Here is an 18851-nt window from a genome sequence, read left to right as displayed (position 1 = left end):
GGGTATTATGCAATGCAGGGCGCCTAAGCTCAGCAGTTTAAGTTTTTAAACATTACATTAAGAAGTTCCTTTGATTTGTTGAGCATCACTTCAAGTAGTTTGAGCCATAAAACACCACTTAAACTACAGCAACCTCAAAGAGAATGGAGTTGCAAGAGTATTCAGGACACAGGTTGCTGGTTGTAAGATTGTCCCTTCCTGCTTTCTTTCTCCCAAATGTACATGCTTTTCTGCAATGTGGCTGATCTGTGTCAATCAGTTGTCGTGACATAAAAGCTTGTCATCTCTAAATTCATGTAATATTCTGTGTGCGTGCATGTGTCCTCTCCAGTTGCATTTACAAACAAGTTGAGACGATTTAAAGGATGATTTCATACATTACTCTCGCAAAGCAAATAATGCAACATTGAAAACATAAAGGAATAGGCACTATTGTTTACTGTCAACAACAATGTGCATACATAAAGTCCCATTTGCTGGTTTTTCAGTGAGAGTTTTTGTTTTGATCTGAATTGCAGGTAAGAAAGCAACTGCACATCATCTGCTTCTCAACTGTTCTGCTCAACAAATAAAAGGCAGGATTTTAAAAACATAGTTTAGAAGTGGGGTTGTGGACTCCATCAGCACTGGTTTCAGTAGTTTTACTGTGTTATGTGATCAATTGAAACTTCAAATTGTTGTGTGAGACATCAAAACAGAAGTTGTTCTTCTCCAAGCACAAAAAGAGGCCATCAAGTGAACTAGTTGGAATACTTTATTCTCTGTTTTGAGATATCTGTACATTAAAGATGAAGTGCCCCTTGAATTTTTTTTTTCAAGTTCATAGAAAGTATAACTGACGCTGTACTATGCAAACATGAAAACAACCAGACCAAAAAGCATGACTCTACTCAAAGCTGGAGAGGAAATTCAATACAACTTGCTTGAGTTTTGCATCGGATGCCTCAGAGATTTGTCCATCAGCCCTGCAATTAAGAAGAGATCGGTTACAAAATACATACATACAGAACATAAACTACAATGCAAAAATCTAAATGCTGTTCCAAAACTCTTTAAACTCACCTAATAGCTGACAGCAGGTCTTGGTGCTGGCTCAGTACGTGCTGCAAGAACGCCTTCTCAAACTTTGTGATCTTGCTAGGCTCCATTTTGTCCAGATGTCCCCTCACACCAGCATAAATGACTGTTACCTGTTCTTCAATAGCCATGGGAGCTGCAATATGAAAGTATACAGCCACAATACATAAGAGAACTGTAGAATAAACACATTTTCTGAAAAAGCCTACTAAGTAAAAGGGATACTAAATGTGAATACTCACAGTACTGCCCCTGTTTAAGGAGCTCAGTCAGACGAACACCACGGTTCAGCAGCTGCTGAGTGGCGGCGTCCAAATCAGAACCGAACTGAGCGAAGGCAGCCACCTCACGGTACTGGGCCAGCTCCAGCTTCATGGTACCAGCCACCTGTTAATCAAAAGAAATCAACAGGTCAGAATCAAACACATTCATTGTGATAGAAGCTCAGAGATCGGTGATTAAAAATGAAGGCTAACCTGCTTCATGGCCCTGGTCTGGGCAGCAGATCCGACACGTGACACAGACAGACCGACGTTGATGGCTGGACGAATACCCTTGTAGAACAGCTCAGTCTCCAAGAAGATCTGAGTGAGAGAACAGCTTTTAGCAGCTGGTTCAGGATTTTAACTGCGACAAAGCCAGTCAACGAGTCACACACTCACCTGTCCGTCTGTGATGGAGATGACGTTAGTAGGAATGTAAGCGGACACGTCACCAGCCTGGGTCTCGATAACGGGAAGGGCTGTGAGGGAGCCACCGCCGAAGTTGTCGTTCATCTTAGCAGCTCTCTCAAGCAGACGGGAATGCAAGTAGAAGACGTCACCTGGGTAAGCCTCGCGACCCGGGGGACGACGGAGCAGCAGGGACATCTGACGGTAAGCGACAGCCTGTAGAAAGATAAAACATGTTGGTTAGGTTTATCAGCAAACTTAACTTTATTAAAACTACTCACAGACACCGGTTTTCCCTGTGTTAAAATCCCCTCTTACAATTGGTTAAATAAAACTCACCTGCTTGGACAGATCGTCGTAGATGATCAGGGCGTGCTTGCCGTTGTCTCTGAAATACTCTCCCATGGAGCAGCCAGAGTAGGGAGCCAGGTACTGCAGCGGAGCGGCATCAGAGGCCGTAGCAGACACCACAATGGTGTACTTCATGGCGTCAGCATCGGTCAGCCTCTTCACCAGCTGAGCCACAGTGGATCTCTTCTGGCCGATAGCGACGTAGATGCAATACAGCTTCTTCTTCTCGTCGGTTCCCTCATTGAAACGCTTCTGGTTGATGATCGTGTCGATGGCAATTGCGGTTTTGCTGCAATACAAATTTAAAGGCTAAACACCATGGATATACCGACAAACAGATCCATGTTGTAAATTCGTGAGTCTCGAGCTTTGAAGCACGATACTCTCTAGGTTTAATTACTTTGGGAAGAAAACGCCTATACCACCTTAAAGATCCCCTCCAGAAATGTATTTAGACATACACAAGAAAAACACAATTTCCACATTAAAATCCTTAAAAGCATCTACCTAATTAAAAATTCTATGACTATGCACATTTTATTAATTTTTTAAGTTTTCATGCTTGACACAAGATGTCCTTCCTCAGTGTATGTGTGCAGGTGGCTTCAATTTTCTACATCACACTTGTATAAGTTGCAAACTGGGAGATATATATACATATTGTTTGTCTTGTCACAAATGATGCTTATAGACCCAGATTTTCAATGAGTACAGAGAAAGTGAATTAGTGCATCTGAAAGCTTTTAAATAAGAAAACAATACTCAAGACTGTTTTATAGCATTTGTGAGTGTAACCGCATTTCAAAAGGCACTAGGAATACCATCAAATGCTGCCATGTGTTCATGTATTCCCTTTGAGCAGAGTCCTCTTACCCAGTCTGCCTGTCTCCAATGATGAGCTCACGCTGTCCACGACCGATGGGGACCAAACTGTCCACGGCTTTGATGCCAGTCTGCATTGGCTCCCTCACAGAGATACGGGGGATGATACCTGGGGCCTTGAGACCCACACGCCTGCGAGTGCTGGAGCCAAGCGGACCCTGTGAGTAAAATAATGGAATAAAAAGATCAGAAGTGGTATTATTAATCTCTCACATTTGGATAAACTATTTAATACGGCACGATACTGTAACATCTCCTCTACATAACCCTAATATAATAACCCAAGAGGGAAATTTGTGTAATTGACAGACTGCAGATAAATTTTATAGCTACACAGACGATACACAGACGATACACAGACGATACCCAGACTAAGACTAGACAGGGAGCACACATTACTCATTACACAATTTTTAAACGTATCCGTCACAGAATTAGTTTTAAGATGCTTTTATTGGTTTTTAAAACACTGAATGGCTTCCCCCGCCCCATCTTTCCTACTTGATATGGCTATGGAAATATGTGCCTGTTATTTCCCCCAAGCTTGTTTATTGTTCCTGAGGTCAGAACTGAAGGGCATGGAGAGGCAGCTTTTGTTTGTTATGTCCCTGAACTATTCTTAGGCTGCCTGAGGGTTTAAGGGACTCCAAATCCTTTAAGTGTTTTTACTTTCCAATGACTTTATCCCATCTTGTCTTTCATGTAGCTTTATCTTATTATATTTTTTATTGTTTTATTGTAAATGCCATCATTAATTGCTTCTACATAAAGCACTATGTGTATGCGACATGCATGTTATGCATGAATTATGCTATAGAAATGCAGTTTATTATTATTATTATTATTATTATCATCATCATCATTTACCTTTCCATCAATAGCATTTCCCAGAGCATCTACGACACGGCCCAGGAGCTCCTGACCAACAGGCACATCTACAATAGCACCTGTTCTCTTGACTATGTCGCCTTCCTTGATCAGCTTGTCGTTACCAAACACCACAACACCAACATTGTCGGGCTCCAAGTTCAGAGACATGCCCTGAATAAGAGAAGAAACAACAGTTACTACCGAGTGAATACAATCACTGATGTTTGAATCCAGTCTTGCTGTAGCAGCAGAAGATCAGTGTTACCTTCAGACCAGAGGAGAACTCCACCATCTCCTCAGCCTGCACGTTCCTCAGACCGTACACTCTGGCAATACCATCACCGATGGACAGCACACGACCAGTCTCCTCCAAGTCGGCACTGGTGTCAGCTCCCAAGATCTTTTCCTCCAGAATGGACGACACCTCGGCTGTGCCTATAATGTATGTTAAGTGTTAATTAAGAAAAGTCCCCAAATAACAAGTTTGGAAACCCCGTTTGGTATTACTGTTACCAATTAATTATTTTTTTTATTAAGTAGATTTCAGGAAACACTGACCTGTTTTTTTCTGCAGCCATGGCCGGGCTGTGTGTAGGTTCTTGGCTCCTACACACGCTGCAGCTACATTCTTGGATACCTTCAGGACAATGGGAACGAGTAAAGCAATCGATTTTATTCGGATGAAATAAGTACAGCATTTTCTATTTAATCACTTCCAAAAGTCAGCTGCCCACTTATTGAGCACATTGAGTTAAAACTAATAAAGTCTAACACTACAGTGGAAAACAATGTCTGTATTTTGTGCAATAAATAAAGATTTCAATCCATTTCCTATTCTAAATAAAAAACATAAATGATATACATCTTGGTGAATTAACACAACATAAACCAACCAACATTTTTTTTTAATTAAATGATACCTTTATATTCTTTCTTGTGTATTACAAAAAGAACAAGGACATGTGCAAAAACAAAGATGCAACTTAGTGGACAGGCCATAGATGTTATTTATCATGCAGCAGACATCCAGACAGTCAGAGGAGTGTATGAAGATTGTAGAAACAGCTGTTAAGTGTTGTGATATTATGGCTGGAATGTAATGTTAGTACAAGTGGCACAACATTAAGTTGATGTGAGCACTCATGTTACACTGTAAGTTACTGTTGAAGGAAAGAAAATACACTCTTGGACATTCCTATTTCCTATTTTAAAACAGGACAAAGGCCCCAAGGGGTCATGCAAGTCTGCAGAGTCACAGGAAAGTCCTCACCAATAACAGTTACTACCCAGAACAGTATAAAATACACTATACTGTCACACTACACACACTAACAACTGTGCAAAGCTTCGCCTGGTGAATGCATCCGTAGTGAGACAAACCTGACCTTCAATAGCAAATTACATTGGTCATTACTGCACTTTGGCTTGCTCATATTAATGCAGTAACACCATAAAACACCGCGTAGAAAGAAAGTTTTAGTTGTGCAGTCACTCTTATTAATGTCCTGTACTATCTTATTCCTGTCTGTCAGCTACAAGTGTTGGGAACTAGCTAACTAACTAACTTATGTGAAGGGCCCGGTGTCCTCCGGTGTGCACAGACGTGTGCATACACAAAGTCGGCACGGGCTTATAATTAAAAATCTGAATAAAGTCGGGATTTTCTGAAGGCAGTCGACACAAATAGAAACAGAAATACTTTAAAGTTACTTACAAATCCAGCCCGTCGTGGCAGATTGCGGGCAAGAGCCGCTGCAACGCGTACTGACAGCATGTTGGTGCCCTGTTCAGTGTGTCCTGCTCCGGAGCGGAGAGAGAAGGATGGCGGACACAGCGGCGGATTGTAGAAAGGTCACACTGACCCGGAAGTACTTCAAAATAAAGTGCTTCTTCTTTTCTTACCTTTTCTTTTCTCAAATGGTTTTATTACGTTTAATTTCTTTAAAATTCATGTTGTTTTGACCGAGGCCGGGTCCTAGTTTTATTAATAGACAATATCATTAATAAATAAGTGATAAAATCGTCAGTAATAAGACATTTAATAACGAAATGTCAAGTAAAACATTTAAATATACCCCCATAAATACATAAGGAGGCGATTAAATAACAACATACTAGGTTCAGTACATTATTCTATAAATAAAAGTAGCAAAATCAGTGTAAATATACAAACCCTTAACCCTTAAAGTCTGGCATTCAAAAATGTACTCTCTAAAAAAGTACAGTACAAATAAGTATTGACAACTAAATGTAGGTCTCAGTATCAAAAGTAAAAAAATAACATAATAAAATAAAAGACAAGATAAGATAACATATTAGAGACAACACAATACAATAGATAAGAATATGCACATGAAAAGAAATTAACATAGAAAAATACAACATGTAATAGAAACACAAAATAAGAATTATATGTACACTGTATACACATTTTATACAGATTTATCAGAATCAGGTTAATTGCCAAGTTAGTTTTCACATACGAGACTACATTACAATCAAGCATAGACAAATATAAATAAAGATGAATTGATTAAAAATAAAAATGTGTTAAATGTGTTGGACATTGCACAGAGATAGTTGTATATATGTATATTTATTGTCAGTGGTTCCCCTCATTGACAGTATAGATATATATGGTTATTATTATTATATATATGTATATATGGTTATTATTATTATATATATGTATATATGGTTATTATTATTATTTATATATGTATATATGGTTATTATTATTTATATATATGCATATATGGTTATTATTATTATTATTATTTATATATGTATATATGGTTGTTATTATTATTATATATTATGTATATATGGTTATTATTATTATTTATATATATGTATATATGATTATTATTATTATTATTATTTATATATATGTATATATGATTATTATTATTATTTATATATGTATATATGGTTATTATTATTATTTATATATATGTATATATGATGATTATTATTATTATTATTTATATATGTATATATGGTTATTATTATTATTTATATGTATATATGGTTATTATTATTATTTATATATGTATATATGATTATTATTATTATTATATATGTATATATGATTATTATTATTATTATTATTATTACATATATGTATATATGATTATTATTATTATTATTATTATTATTATTATTATTATATATGTATATATGGTAATTATTATTATTATTATATATATGTATATATGGTTATTATTATTATTTATATATATGTATATATGGTTATTATTATTATTTATATATGTATATATGGTTATTATTATTATTATTATATATGTATATATGATTATTATTATTATTATTATTATTATTATATATTATATATATGTATATATGATTATTATTATTATTATATATGTATATATGGTTATTATTATTATTTATATATATGTATATATGGTTATTATTATTATTATTTATATATGTATATATGGTTGTTATTATTATTATTTATATATATGTATATATGGTTGTTATTATTATTATTTATATATATGTATATATGGTAATTATTATTATCTATATATATATATAAATAAGGTCCCCTGCTGTCCTGCGGTATTTACCCACGCTGTAGTACCAATGTTCGACCGACGGGGGGCGCTCGACTATGAAGCAAAAACCGGAAGTGGCGCACGTAGCTTTGTGAAAGACGGCTGATGGAGACATTTTAAAATAAACACACAGCTAGCCGCTAACTGCTAACAGGGCTCGCGAAGGTGCGAGCACACTGCGCCAAAAAAAAAAAAAAAAAAAACATATTTAAATTCTTCCAAGTTGTAAAGAAGTAAAGTATATTTATCAGTGGATTATTTATGCATCGCAAATCAAAGAGGCTACAAATTACCGAAGATGTCTAACAGTCTGACACTGGGAGAAGCAGAATATAACTAACGCCGCGGTAAGTTGGAACTAGCACAGCCGATTTTAAATGCTAAGTTGGCTATCGTCTTCACTCAGATACGGTTAGCTGGTAGCTGCTGACATTATCCCGCTTGTTACGCCTCTGGGTGGCCAGATACTGCTTCCATTTATAGGATCTTGCAAGTCAGCTGTGCTGCGACCTGGACATTTTTCCATGACTTGTCGTCTTCTTCTCGCCAAGTTGACGGAGTGCGAGGTTATGACCGAGGTTAGCTTCACTACGCAGCTAAAAGAAAGTGCCTGGATCCGAGCCTGCGTTAGCTTCAGCTAGCCACAGACACAACTCAACTAAAGTCGTTATTTCCTGCAGCGAAACATATCTCGTAATGCACACGCTTACTTTAATGTGATACAGGAGGTTTGACAGACTTTGATTTAAATCTTTCTCAGGCTGTGTGAGACGTAGAAGTCGATTAAAAATCAAAGTTAAAAGTCCGGTTCATTGCTCTTACAACCTAGCCGACGTTAATTGCTCACTAACCAGTGTCGTTGGTGGGGATTGTTGGCCAGATTGCAGTTAAATTAGGTTATTTGTTAGTAGTTATGCAACACGTTAGCTCAGTTAAAATGTTTAAAGAAAGCTTCAAATCAGTGTTTCTGTGCTAGTTTGGAAAGGAGGAAAGAAATAGCGTTAATGTGCCACTGGTGTTTCCCAGTACTGTTGAACTGGAGATACTGCCCAATGAGGAAATTGAATTGGAAGTACAGGTGTTGTATTTGATGCCAGCTTATTGATATATTATTTGCAGTAATGTTTTCCACACATCTCAGATGCAGAGAGATAGTGGTAGTACAGTTTCTTATTGCAGTGAAAGTTTGTCTTGTAAAGAAATATGCACATTCAGCCCAGACTGTAAATCTGAATTAGTGTTTTATATATGTAAATGTTTTTCTTCCAGCAGGTGAGCTCCTGTCCAGGCACATTGGTCCATGTTTGTTGGACCTTTGGGCTCTGGGCTCAACTAGCATGAAGATGGCTGATTCAGAGAAGGCAGAGGAATTTGTGGATGCTGAGTGCCCCTTAGAGTGCCTTGATGAAGCACAATCAGCCACAACTTCTGTTCAGGGAGAGCAGGATGAGCATCTGAAGACAGAGACCACCACCAGTACCAGTTCACCCCCAAGGGAAAAAGAGGCAGACAGCCCCTTGAATACAGAGGGTGAGCAGAGTCTCCTCTCCATGCCATGCCTGATGAAGGAGCTCCGCAGAGACTCCCCGGAGTCCCAGCATGCCTCCACGGGGAGTGACAAGCCTGTATCTCGTCATATCTATGAGAGTGACTCCTCAAATCCCTGCATGCTCTCCCCCTCATCCAGCGGCCACCTTGCTGACTCAGACACACTCTCCTCAGGGGAAGATGGTGCTGCTCCTCGAGTAGGAGAAGAGGAAGAGGGCAGCATGGAAGCTACAAATGATCCTGGGCAGGCAACAGGAAGGCAAACATCTGCCACGGCTGCAGGGGGAAGGAAGTCTCGGCGGTCACGTTCGGAGAGTGAGATGCCTCCTAATGCAATGGCTGCAAAGAAAAACCGCTGCCAGGCCACAATGGTAGCAGCAGGAGGGCAGGAAAAACAAACCAATGGCAAGATGGCAAAAGTGAAAGGTCACCGGAGCCAGAAACACAAGGAGCGAATGCGTTTGCTGAGGCAAAAACGAGAAGCAGCAGCACGGAAGAAGTATAACCTGCTGCAGGACAGCAGTACGAGTGACAGCGAGCTCACATGCGACTCCAGCACCAGTTCCTCTGAGGACGACGATGATGACACTTCAGGAGGTAGCAAGACAATCAAGACAGATATTTCAGGTAACATCCGATGTTCACTACACACGCTTATAACACAATACTACTACCCCTGTCCAGGGTAACAGTAACAGCCACACTAGATATTCTATGTAAAACACTATCACATAGTAATATAAAAAAATATAGGCCTACAGTGTAAGATCAAGCCGATGATTCATATAAGCTATCAAAGTAAAAAAACAAAGCTTTACAATAAAGGCTGCCTGCATGACTTTAAATTTTCAGGCAACCCATATCAAATATTCAACTTTCCACATATTGTAAGAACATGTAAAAGCATTTTCAATATCAGATCAGTATAAGCTCTGCTTTGTTTGTGTTTGTTTATCAATCACTTTCTTTCTTTTTTTGGGGGTTATTTTCTCACTCATCATTTGTCTTCATTCACCCTGTCTTTAGATACGTGGACTGTGTGTTTAGAAGGGCCTATGCCCAGTCACTTGTAGTAGTACAGTATATGTTTTGTTGGAACTTTGTCTCATCGTTTGCATGCCGTGGAAGTCTAGTGGACATTCTTCAATTCATTGAATGATATAAACGGAGTTGTGTTAATCTAACCTATATTGTGAGTTCTGCAATTCAACAAGTGAGCCATTTATATCTTCAGCCTTTGCTGTAAATAGACAATGGTGTATGATCTCACTGTCCTAGTCTGAGTTACAAAACTCAATTAGAATATCCTGATGTTCTGTCTCTGCCCGTGGCTCTTGAATATTTCTTAGGTTTATCATACACGTCACCCTGCCTACATAAGAGTCCATGAAGGTTTTTAGAATTGCAAACAGGTGGTTGTTTTTTTTTTTTTTAATGGGTTCTGTAGCACCTTTTTAAATGGGTCAGATAGCTCTTGTGTCGGACTAGAAAATATTATTGCATATCTCTGAGGATGGCTGTATACTTTAAACTAGACACAAACTAGAAGTGTCTAATAAGAATAACCACTGACAGTATTGTCAGCAAATTGGCCCTATGTTTGTTCCATAAGTTAGTCGAATGTTTCCTGATGATTGTAGAAATCTCTTGGGTGATATGCGTTCTACATAAGTAGCTTCTAGCAGGTGGGTATTTACAGGCCCACTGCCTGCTGCTGCATTTACTTTAGGCTGGTCTTTTCACAGTGATTGCATTTCTTAGAATATTTTGGGTTGGTTCTGTTAGGCAGTTTTTCTTTTCCATGAAATTCAGAATTTAGCTTGTTGTACGTCAAGGTCTTTGTTTAATAAATAATATTTGAATGTGCTTCTAGGGTTTTGTTCCAAGAGCACTATAGAGACATTATATTTTGGCTGATACTAACCCTACTGCATATTTTACAAAGATTATTGAATTTTTAGCAGAAAACATAGTTAGACATATCTGTTGCCCTTCATCATAGGTTTGTAATGAATTTGCCTCAAATGGGTCTCTCCGGTTAACACATTTTCCAAACCACAGTCACTGAATCAGTCGCCTGAGATATCCAGTTACCTTACATCAGGGGTCCGTACTACATAAAATGTTTTCAACCATTTTTACATCCTGCACACAGATTTGAGTGCTACAACTGCATGATGTAGTCCATCAGCATGAAAGAGTCGATCTGCACGTAACCAAAAACAAACTCATTTTCTCTTTAATACAAAAGTCCACCTCCGAAGCATGAAAGTGCTACTGTATTTTCTTATGGCTTGGCCTCAATGTCTTTAAAGCTGGCTTCAGACGTGCATCGGAGAGATCCAGAGTGGGCGCCCAGATTCATGGGCTGCTGGAGAGCGGTACGTGGGACAGGAACGGCATCGGCAGCGTTCTGGAGGAGGCCATGACGCGCTTTGCTGTGATGCAGCGCCAGACTGAGGAGCGCTTCCGCATCTGGATGGAAAAGCTTGCACACCTCGACTCGGACAACGACTCGTCCAAACGCTCAAGTGATGCCCCAGAGGGGCAGCATCCCTCCCAGGGGGCACGCCCGTCCCCGCCCAGTTCCTATTTGCCATCGTCAGAGTCTGCAGAGACTATGGCTGCCTACATGTTGGCACGAGAGAACAACAGTCTCACCCCCACCCCTATTAACAACAACATCCTACCTGAAGTGGTCACTCAGAATGGAAATCTAGGTGTTCCAGACCCTGGTCTCTTGAATGTTTAGATTAGACTTCTACTTCACTCCTCGCTGTTTCATAATTTGATCTTACCAAGTGTAGAACTAGTTGATGCAGAAAGCATGGCAATGGGTATTAATAGGTAAATGATGCGAGGTCACTAAACAGATACATCATCAACAGCAGCTGGGCCTGAGCTGGTCATTTGGACTTGACTCTGTGCAGACCTGAGGCCCAGTGCTCTGCTGGCACTGAATCACTGTGAGATTTGACATTCTGAATAATTCAACTCACCTGTTTGATTTCTGCAGCATTTGTGACACGGACATGGGGCATATCTCAATATACTGTTGAGTCAGGGCTCTTATTATATTGCTTAATGTATGGCTTGTTTATTTTTGTTGACCAGCTGTACACACACACATATACATACATACATACATATATACACACACACACAGAGTAGCTGATTGTCATTCATCTAGAATGTGCATTACAGCACCTGGGCAGCCATCATGACAGTGCTAGGTGGGGGTGCTGTTGCTTAATAGCATGTGCCTTGTTAATCTGACTTCATGCTGGGAACGATAGAGCATCATAGTACTATTAATTTAGAAATTAGGTTCAACACTCAACATTACCCTTCTTTCTCCTGAACCTTTTGCACTAAGCTTGTAAATGGTTCAGGATTTTTAAAAATCTTGTGACAACCTTTATTTTGGTGGCATAGCTTTACTAACATCAAAACATTTAAACACAGATTTGCCTAAAAATATAAACAACCTATACTAACCCACACAATTTCTTGCGTTTTTAAAATCCTATTATGTAATTAGATTAGATGTGTTTACAATTTTTTCTTTTATGTTTGCCTTTCTGTTACATTTGCTGCTATTGCTGCCTTTGTGCGGTAACAAGAAACTAGTGAGGGAGGAATGACTCCCAATGTTTATTTTTAGTAGCCTATGTATAGATTATGGACATCAGATAAGGCATGGGTTTCTATGTTGTGGCAATTAGCTGCAATGTCAAGAGCCTCAAATCTTCACTCATATAATATTCGCCTACTTAATCTTTTATTTGCACTGGTCTGCCAGCTTGGCCTGTGTCTCCACAAGGCACTGTGTGTGTGTTCCGCAGCTTGACTTTAAACTGAAAACCCAGGCATCAAACTAACAAATATACAGCAGCAAAACGCTGCAGTATGGTGCATGGCAATGTTTACCAATTTCCTAAAAACTGACTGATCTAAGTGATCAAGTGGCCTTCTCTGGTTCAGATCCTGTGGTCTTTTGAGGTGGAAACGCTCCTCCTCAAACTACTTTTACTGATGTAGATGACCATAGTGTCACAGTTGTTAACACTGCTAACACTATCTAACCATCACAGACATTGATGAAGTAATCTTTGGCCTAATCATATTTATAGTTAGGATGTTTAAAAAAGAAGTGTTACATTTTCTGTATGTGTATATGTAGCCCTATGACTGTCAGTTTTACAAAACTGAAAGCTGGAAGCATCATTTCCCCACCTGTTTGCATGTGATTATATTAGTATATAGAATGTGCAAGGCCAAATTAGTTCTCATCAGCAGCATGTGTGCAAGGTGTAGCTTTGCTTATGCTGATAAATGGTGACTGATGGAACATTTTATCTATTTAGTTGTTTTCTCTTGGCCTAATAGTTTTGTTTCAAATTGTGTGAATATTGGTGTTTTTGTTTCATGGTGCATAATTACTTTGGGTTTAAATGGATCCAACAACTGCTGTCCTGCATTTGTCAAAACTGAAATTACCTTTAAATCAACTATTTTGTCAAGATGGTAAAGGGAGCCTGGTGCATACAATCACAAACTGTGTGCATTAGAAACAACACTAAGGACAGTCCATTGTTTACCAAAGAGACTATCCTGGTTTACATTAGTACTTTTTCTATCTTTAATACATGGCCTTTACATTGGCAAGTCCTCGGTTTCTCTGGTAACCCTGGTACCTGCCTATTTCAGCCTAATCAGCTATTCATAGGCAGTGTTCTCTCATAGTACATGCTGTCCAGACGAACCCCCTCACACACACCCACAGACTTCTCTGGATAGCAGTGTCTGTGTGTCTCTCCCAGGGACTCCTTTTACAGGGTAGAACAAAGATACATGTTCCCGCTCTTCCACAGAGTTATTCTTCTGTTGTTTGGCTTTTATTATCCCACTACATTTCATTCCCTGAGTAAGATCATTTTGAAGTGTTTTGTAATGACTGTATTCTAGTGTAGTTTTTATGTGAATGGCTGTTATTTTAAAAGCAATAAATGGAGAGAAAAAAAACTGCTGCAAAAGGTTTATTAATACACTGCAAACACAACCACTCTTACAGCATAAATGTCTCACTAGTGTAGCTATAAAAAGTGACGAGAAGCTGGAAGGTTTCTGTAATTGTTCATGATTTACAGCAGAACTAGCGCTATCAAATGGAATGAGCCAAACATGTTTTACTTCACTATTGGTGTAAACCTATGGGGGAAATAGGGCGTGTTTCCTTGTGTATATTGTAGATGCTGCAGTTAGCAGGACTATGGGTGCAGTGTCCAACCTCTGTTCCAAACAGTCCTACTATTCCCAGGCATGATTTGAATAATGAAGTGTTTTCTTTGTTTTCTGCAGACGGGCCTCCAGTAGTGGGTCACTATGATATTTCAGACACTGATTCTAACCAGGAGAGTATGAGTGTGGAGACAGTCCGGCCCACGGTGATAAAGCATGAGCTAAAAACACACAGAGGCCAGGATATGGCAGCTCACTCTGGGTGTATAAGAGCTCTGAGCTCTATCTCAGGTCAGTTACAAACCCGGTAAATCCAAACTGATACTTTCCACTCCTCTCAGTGAAGACAGGACATTTAGAGGCATGGGTGTCATCAGTAAGCAACGTGCTAGGTTGGGGAAACGGTTTTATTAATCTCAGCAAGACGCCTTTGAAGTGCTACTGCCTTCATCCCACACACCACTGGCTTGCATTTGGTGCTGTAGAAAAAGTCTTTCCGCTTTGCTTCAAGACAAAATAGTTGACCTTTTTATGATCGACTTGCCGGCATTGTCAAAGTATGAATATAAAGTCCACAATTTGTGTTTTTGTCCAATGTGTCAGTCCCTGCTATCCAGTCAGCCTTTCAAACCCAAGTGTCAGAGTCATCATTGTTTTGTTCTTGTCTGTGTCAAAGCAGCTGCAGTCTTTATGTGTCAGCAAGGCCTGAAGCTCTCTACTGCTCTGGTCCTCCTCACAATGTATGACTCTGTTCCTTTTATTTGTTTCAGGCCAAGTGGAGGCGGAGCTGTCGCACAAGGGAAGTTCTCAACACAACAAGGGCCAGATTAACATTGCTTCCTCTGACAGTGAGGTGGAAATAGTGGGAGTGCAAGAGAAAGCACGGTAAAGACTTTATACTGACTGACAGAAACCCCCCTCCCTAGTTTTACAAATGAATTCAACTTTTAAAATGTCTTTGTGTCTAAATCCAGATGCGCCCATCCATGCGGAGGGGTGATAAAGAGTCTGTCCTCGTGGAAGGAGAACTCAGTGGAGCAGTTAAACAGCACAAATCAACCACAGCTCTGGACTACTGTTTCCCCTCAGCCCAACTGGGTGTCCCCTCCTGAAGTGGTGGACCTCACACTGGACGAGGACGCCGGACACAAATACCTACTTTAAACAACTTGTACACTGAAGACTCCTTATTTCTTCCTCTCACTCCTCCTCATCCCTCTTGCCTTGCCTCCATGTTACGGCTGAAATCCTTCCTATATTTGCGGCCTCACCTGTAACCGCTCGTGGACTCTTCCTGCTCCAGGGCACTGTTTGTTTTTAACTTACTGTTAAACAATCATATGTATCAAAGCCATTCTACTGACGTGATTCCCTGATCTTGGCTTGTCAGCTCTGAGTTTAGTTGTAATAAAATGGCACAGCACTTCAAGGGCAGGTGGAAATGTATGTAAGTGAATTATCTTTTAATGATAGCAATATCTTACCTTCATTTAATACCTCAGTTAACCCTTGATACCGGATGTAGGTAGTCATTTTGTGTTGTGTGCTTGCAAGCTGTATAGTGAAAACGTCAAGTTGCTGCTTGAGAGCAGGTCGGTATCACGACATGGCTATTGACCTGCTTCACTACAGACTCTGAACGGCATACTTTTAGACTTGATTTGGCATTTGTCACCTGCGCTCAAAACAAAAACGGCAGCTGGTACGCTTTCTCTTGTATAATAGACCATAGATTGATAGCAAAGTTTGCTCTGTACCTGTTTTAATGTCATTTTTGTTTTTGAAAGTCTCACCACTGGTTTTATTGAGTTCAGTCTGCATTGATCGCTTTGCTTTACTCTGTCCAGTGTAGGTACAGCCTGTGCTGTTCTATCGGGGAGGGTTTTTGGTTCATCTTAAAGGGATAGTTCGACATTTTGGGAAATTTGCTTATTTGCTTTTTTGTCGAGAGTTAGACCAGAAACTTGAACTTTCATATATGTCTCTTACATATAAGGCTATAGCCAGCCAGAGGGACTAGTCTGGCTCAGTCCAGAAGTCCCAAAATCCACCTACCACCACCTCTTAGGCTCACTAATTAACACGTTATATGTTATTTGTTTGATCCGTGCAGAAAACCTAATTGTAAAAATAACAATTTACTGTATTTTGGCTATTTCTTGGCCAGAAATAGTAACTTTACAGAGCCTCCACTGGTTGCCTGGCAACTGCTCAGAGCCAAGAAAGAGTTGAACAGAGTGAAGCTAGCGGTTCCCAACTCCAGTCTTTGTGCTAAGCTAACCCATTTCTAGCTGTAGCTTTATATTTACTGAATAGACATGAGAGCTTCTAATCTGGCGTTAACTCTTTGCCAGAAAACAAATAGGCATATTTCTCAAAATGTCTTGATTTAAATTCACAGCTTTTGTTTCTGTCGCTACCGTATTACAACAAATCTTTCCTTTTTTTTTTTAACACAAACCCACCGTTTAAACTCACTCTGATGAAAATATACAAACACGCTTGTTACAAACACACTACAAGATACGACTCATTTCCACCACAGCATTACTGTATGTAGTCGTGCTGGGGTGTTGGTAATAGAAATTGTGTATCTTTTGTTCTGATATACATTTTATGTTGGAAGCCACAGAGTCTGCAAGTGTCCCAGGTGACTCAGGCCCTGTTTACACCTGGCATTAACCTGCGTCTTGGCTGATCCGATCACAAGTGGACAGCTCTAAGTACATCAGTTCACACCTTGCATTAGCATACGTCTCCACACGGGGCGCCCTGATTATTCACCTGGTAGAGCATGCACTTCATGTATTAAGGCTTAGTCATTATCACGGTGGCCTGGGTTCGATTCCAGCCAGTGGCTCTTTGCTGCATGTCATCCTCTTTCTCTATCTCTCCCCCCTCTTTCCTGTCTACCTTCAGCTGTCTCTATAAAATAAAGGCTTAAAAAGCCCCAAAAAATGATTATGAAGAAACGAATGCTTCTCAAGTGACCATATATCAGCAGATCTCACTTCCCCACTCTGTATGCAAACGTACATCATTTTTTTCATCATTGACACGTCATCCAGTCAACGTGCGGACTCTTTGGGCCCAATGGAAATCAGACAATGCTTTGTGTGTACTCCGTCCACATGAATCAATTTTAGCTGCTGTGGCTTCTTGTTTCTCACTTTAATATAACACTGTTGGTGCATGAATGAGTACACACTTACCACTTACACAGAGGACATCAGGACGTTGAGTAGCGGTCCTTCAGTGTGGTCCGGGACATGTTTATGTCCACACTGGTGAAAAATTGAGTCTTGGTTCACCTGTATTTGTAGCTGGCCACTTGTGATCGGATCACCCCATGTTAATACCGGGTGTAAACAGGGCCATAGTTCTCAGTGAATGTATGACCCTGCAGTGCTGACTGGGTGCACTTACTGTTTGCATGCTTATCTGGAATGAATGCAAACACCTTTAATCCTCTGGGGACCCCTTTATAAAAACTGAGGAAATGTATTTTCCACTGAATACTGCAAAGCAAAATGGCCTGAATGCCTTGAAATGTGCACTATTTTCTTTTAGAATCATATAAAGCTTATTCTTTTACCTTACAAAGCAGTGGATTTTGCTATCTCAACAATAAATATTTTAATAATAGATGTAAATTTAGCACACATATAAAAAAGAGTAAAAGTGGTGTTGAGTTTGTGCCCACATGTGGGGTGTTTATAGAAGAGACTTTTACTGTATGAACTGTTTTTACCCTGATCCTCAGGGCCTGCTTGCTCTCTTCCCCTGTGGTCTTATTTTTGTCTTCATGCAGTACTGCAGCCACGCTGGTAATTTCTTTTGATCAATGATCCAACTTGACACACTGTTTTAACACTTAAGATTTGTTATATTGCATATTGAGTAACACCTACTTTTCTAAGTGATGCTTGAGAATTGTAGAATCAAATTATTTGACTTCTGCTGGTCACAGAAGGGAAGGGAAAATACTAAACATAAGGAACTAAACCAAAGTCTAAATGGAATTTATGTTTTCAGTTTGTTTTCTTTCCCGACTTGAAATCTGCTTCCAGTCTATTCTTTGAAATTTGCTTTGTAAGTATAAATCTTTTTCATTTTGGAAGTCGTGCGTATTGATGTGAAATGAGGTGACACAAATTCTGTTTCAAACTCAAGATACGGTGTAGTATAATGTGATTATTTTTGTTTTCCTTTGGCCAGTTCTTTCCACGATATGCAGCCACCTCTGTAATGACAATTCTTTTACCAGACCACTTCTGCTTGCAAAATCCATTTTGCTATTGTTCCTTAAGATTATTATGAAATGTTAGTAAGACTCATGTCTTTAGTGATAGAGGTTTGGTAGAAAATTAGGGCAGTGATGCTCGACTATGGTTGCACATGGCATGTTTGGTCAAATCTTTAACCTCAAGTCAGATATTATCCTCATTACCAGTAATTTAGCCTTGCTCTTCTGTTATTTTTGTTTTATTTTACTGTCAGTATTTTAAATTAACAAAAAAAGGTGTTTATTTTGTTGCTTCTGCAAGTCCTTGACTTCCTTGAAATTATGTCTGTAGAACAAAAAGAAACTATTTTAAAACTAAATAAATAGAGCATTATTTAATGA

The 18851-nt window shown here is 39.3% G+C and overlaps 2 protein-coding genes across 6 annotated transcripts; one reads left to right on the top strand and one right to left on the bottom strand.

Moving 5' to 3' along the window:
* Nucleotides 1-736: 736 nt before the first annotated feature.
* Nucleotides 737-5720, bottom strand: atp5fa1 (ATP synthase F1 subunit alpha). The gene is made up of 11 exons (XM_051412834.1): nt 5566-5720; nt 4410-4488; nt 4117-4286; nt 3849-4022; nt 2973-3139; nt 2088-2388; nt 1740-1964; nt 1554-1661; nt 1320-1464; nt 1063-1213; nt 737-965 (listed from the first exon to the last, which is right to left on the bottom strand). Exons 1-11 carry the CDS (start codon nt 5623-5625, stop codon nt 887-889), a joined length of 1659 nt encoding a protein of 552 aa, XP_051268794.1. The 5' UTR covers nt 5626-5720; the 3' UTR covers nt 737-886.
* Nucleotides 5721-7497: 1777 nt separating this feature from the next.
* Nucleotides 7498-18851, top strand: ark2n (arkadia (RNF111) N-terminal like PKA signaling regulator 2N). Of its 5 annotated transcripts, none has more exons than XM_051411671.1 (5): nt 7501-7782; nt 8708-9610; nt 14345-14515; nt 14995-15109; nt 15199-18851. In XM_051411671.1, the coding sequence occupies exons 2-5, from the start codon at nt 8773-8775 to the stop codon at nt 15386-15388; spliced, it is 1314 nt and encodes a 437-aa protein (XP_051267631.1). In that variant the 5' UTR covers nt 7501-7782; nt 8708-8772; the 3' UTR covers nt 15389-18851. The 5 variants fall into 5 exon arrangements, with proteins under 5 accessions (XP_051267634.1, XP_051267631.1, XP_051267630.1 ...); XM_051411670.1 differs by having other exon boundaries at nt 7503-7782; nt 8705-9610; XM_051411672.1 differs by lacking the exon at nt 7501-7782 and adding an exon at nt 7835-8013 and having other exon boundaries at nt 8705-9610.

This window comes from Dicentrarchus labrax, unplaced genomic scaffold, assembly GCF_905237075.1.
Source record: "Dicentrarchus labrax unplaced genomic scaffold, dlabrax2021, whole genome shotgun sequence".
Classification (NCBI taxonomy): Eukaryota; Metazoa; Chordata; class Actinopteri; family Moronidae; genus Dicentrarchus; species Dicentrarchus labrax.
Note: the sequence above shows the minus strand (reverse complement) of the source record. Positions and strands in the feature narration are given on the sequence as shown.

Excerpts from the sequence above, each read along its gene's own strand:
- atp5fa1 (XM_051412834.1), bottom strand. The coding sequence starts at position 5,625 with ATGCTGTCAGTACGCGTTGCAGCGGCTCTTGCCCGCAATCTGCCACGA. Across the intron at positions 4,287-4,409 it reads ATGGCTGCAGAAAAAAACAG|GCACAGCCGAGGTGTCGTCC; the intron begins GTCAGTGTTTCC and ends CATACATTATAG. Across the intron at positions 4,023-4,116 it reads AGTTCTCCTCTGGTCTGAAG|GGCATGTCTCTGAACTTGGA; the intron begins GTAACACTGATC and ends TCTCTTATTCAG.
- ark2n (XM_051411671.1), top strand. The coding sequence starts at position 8,773 with ATGAAGATGGCTGATTCAGAGAAGGCAGAGGAATTTGTGGATGCTGAG. Across the intron at positions 14,516-14,994 it reads AGCTCTGAGCTCTATCTCAG|GCCAAGTGGAGGCGGAGCTG; the intron begins GTCAGTTACAAA and ends TATTTGTTTCAG. Across the intron at positions 15,110-15,198 it reads GGAGTGCAAGAGAAAGCACG|ATGCGCCCATCCATGCGGAG; the intron begins GTAAAGACTTTA and ends GTCTAAATCCAG.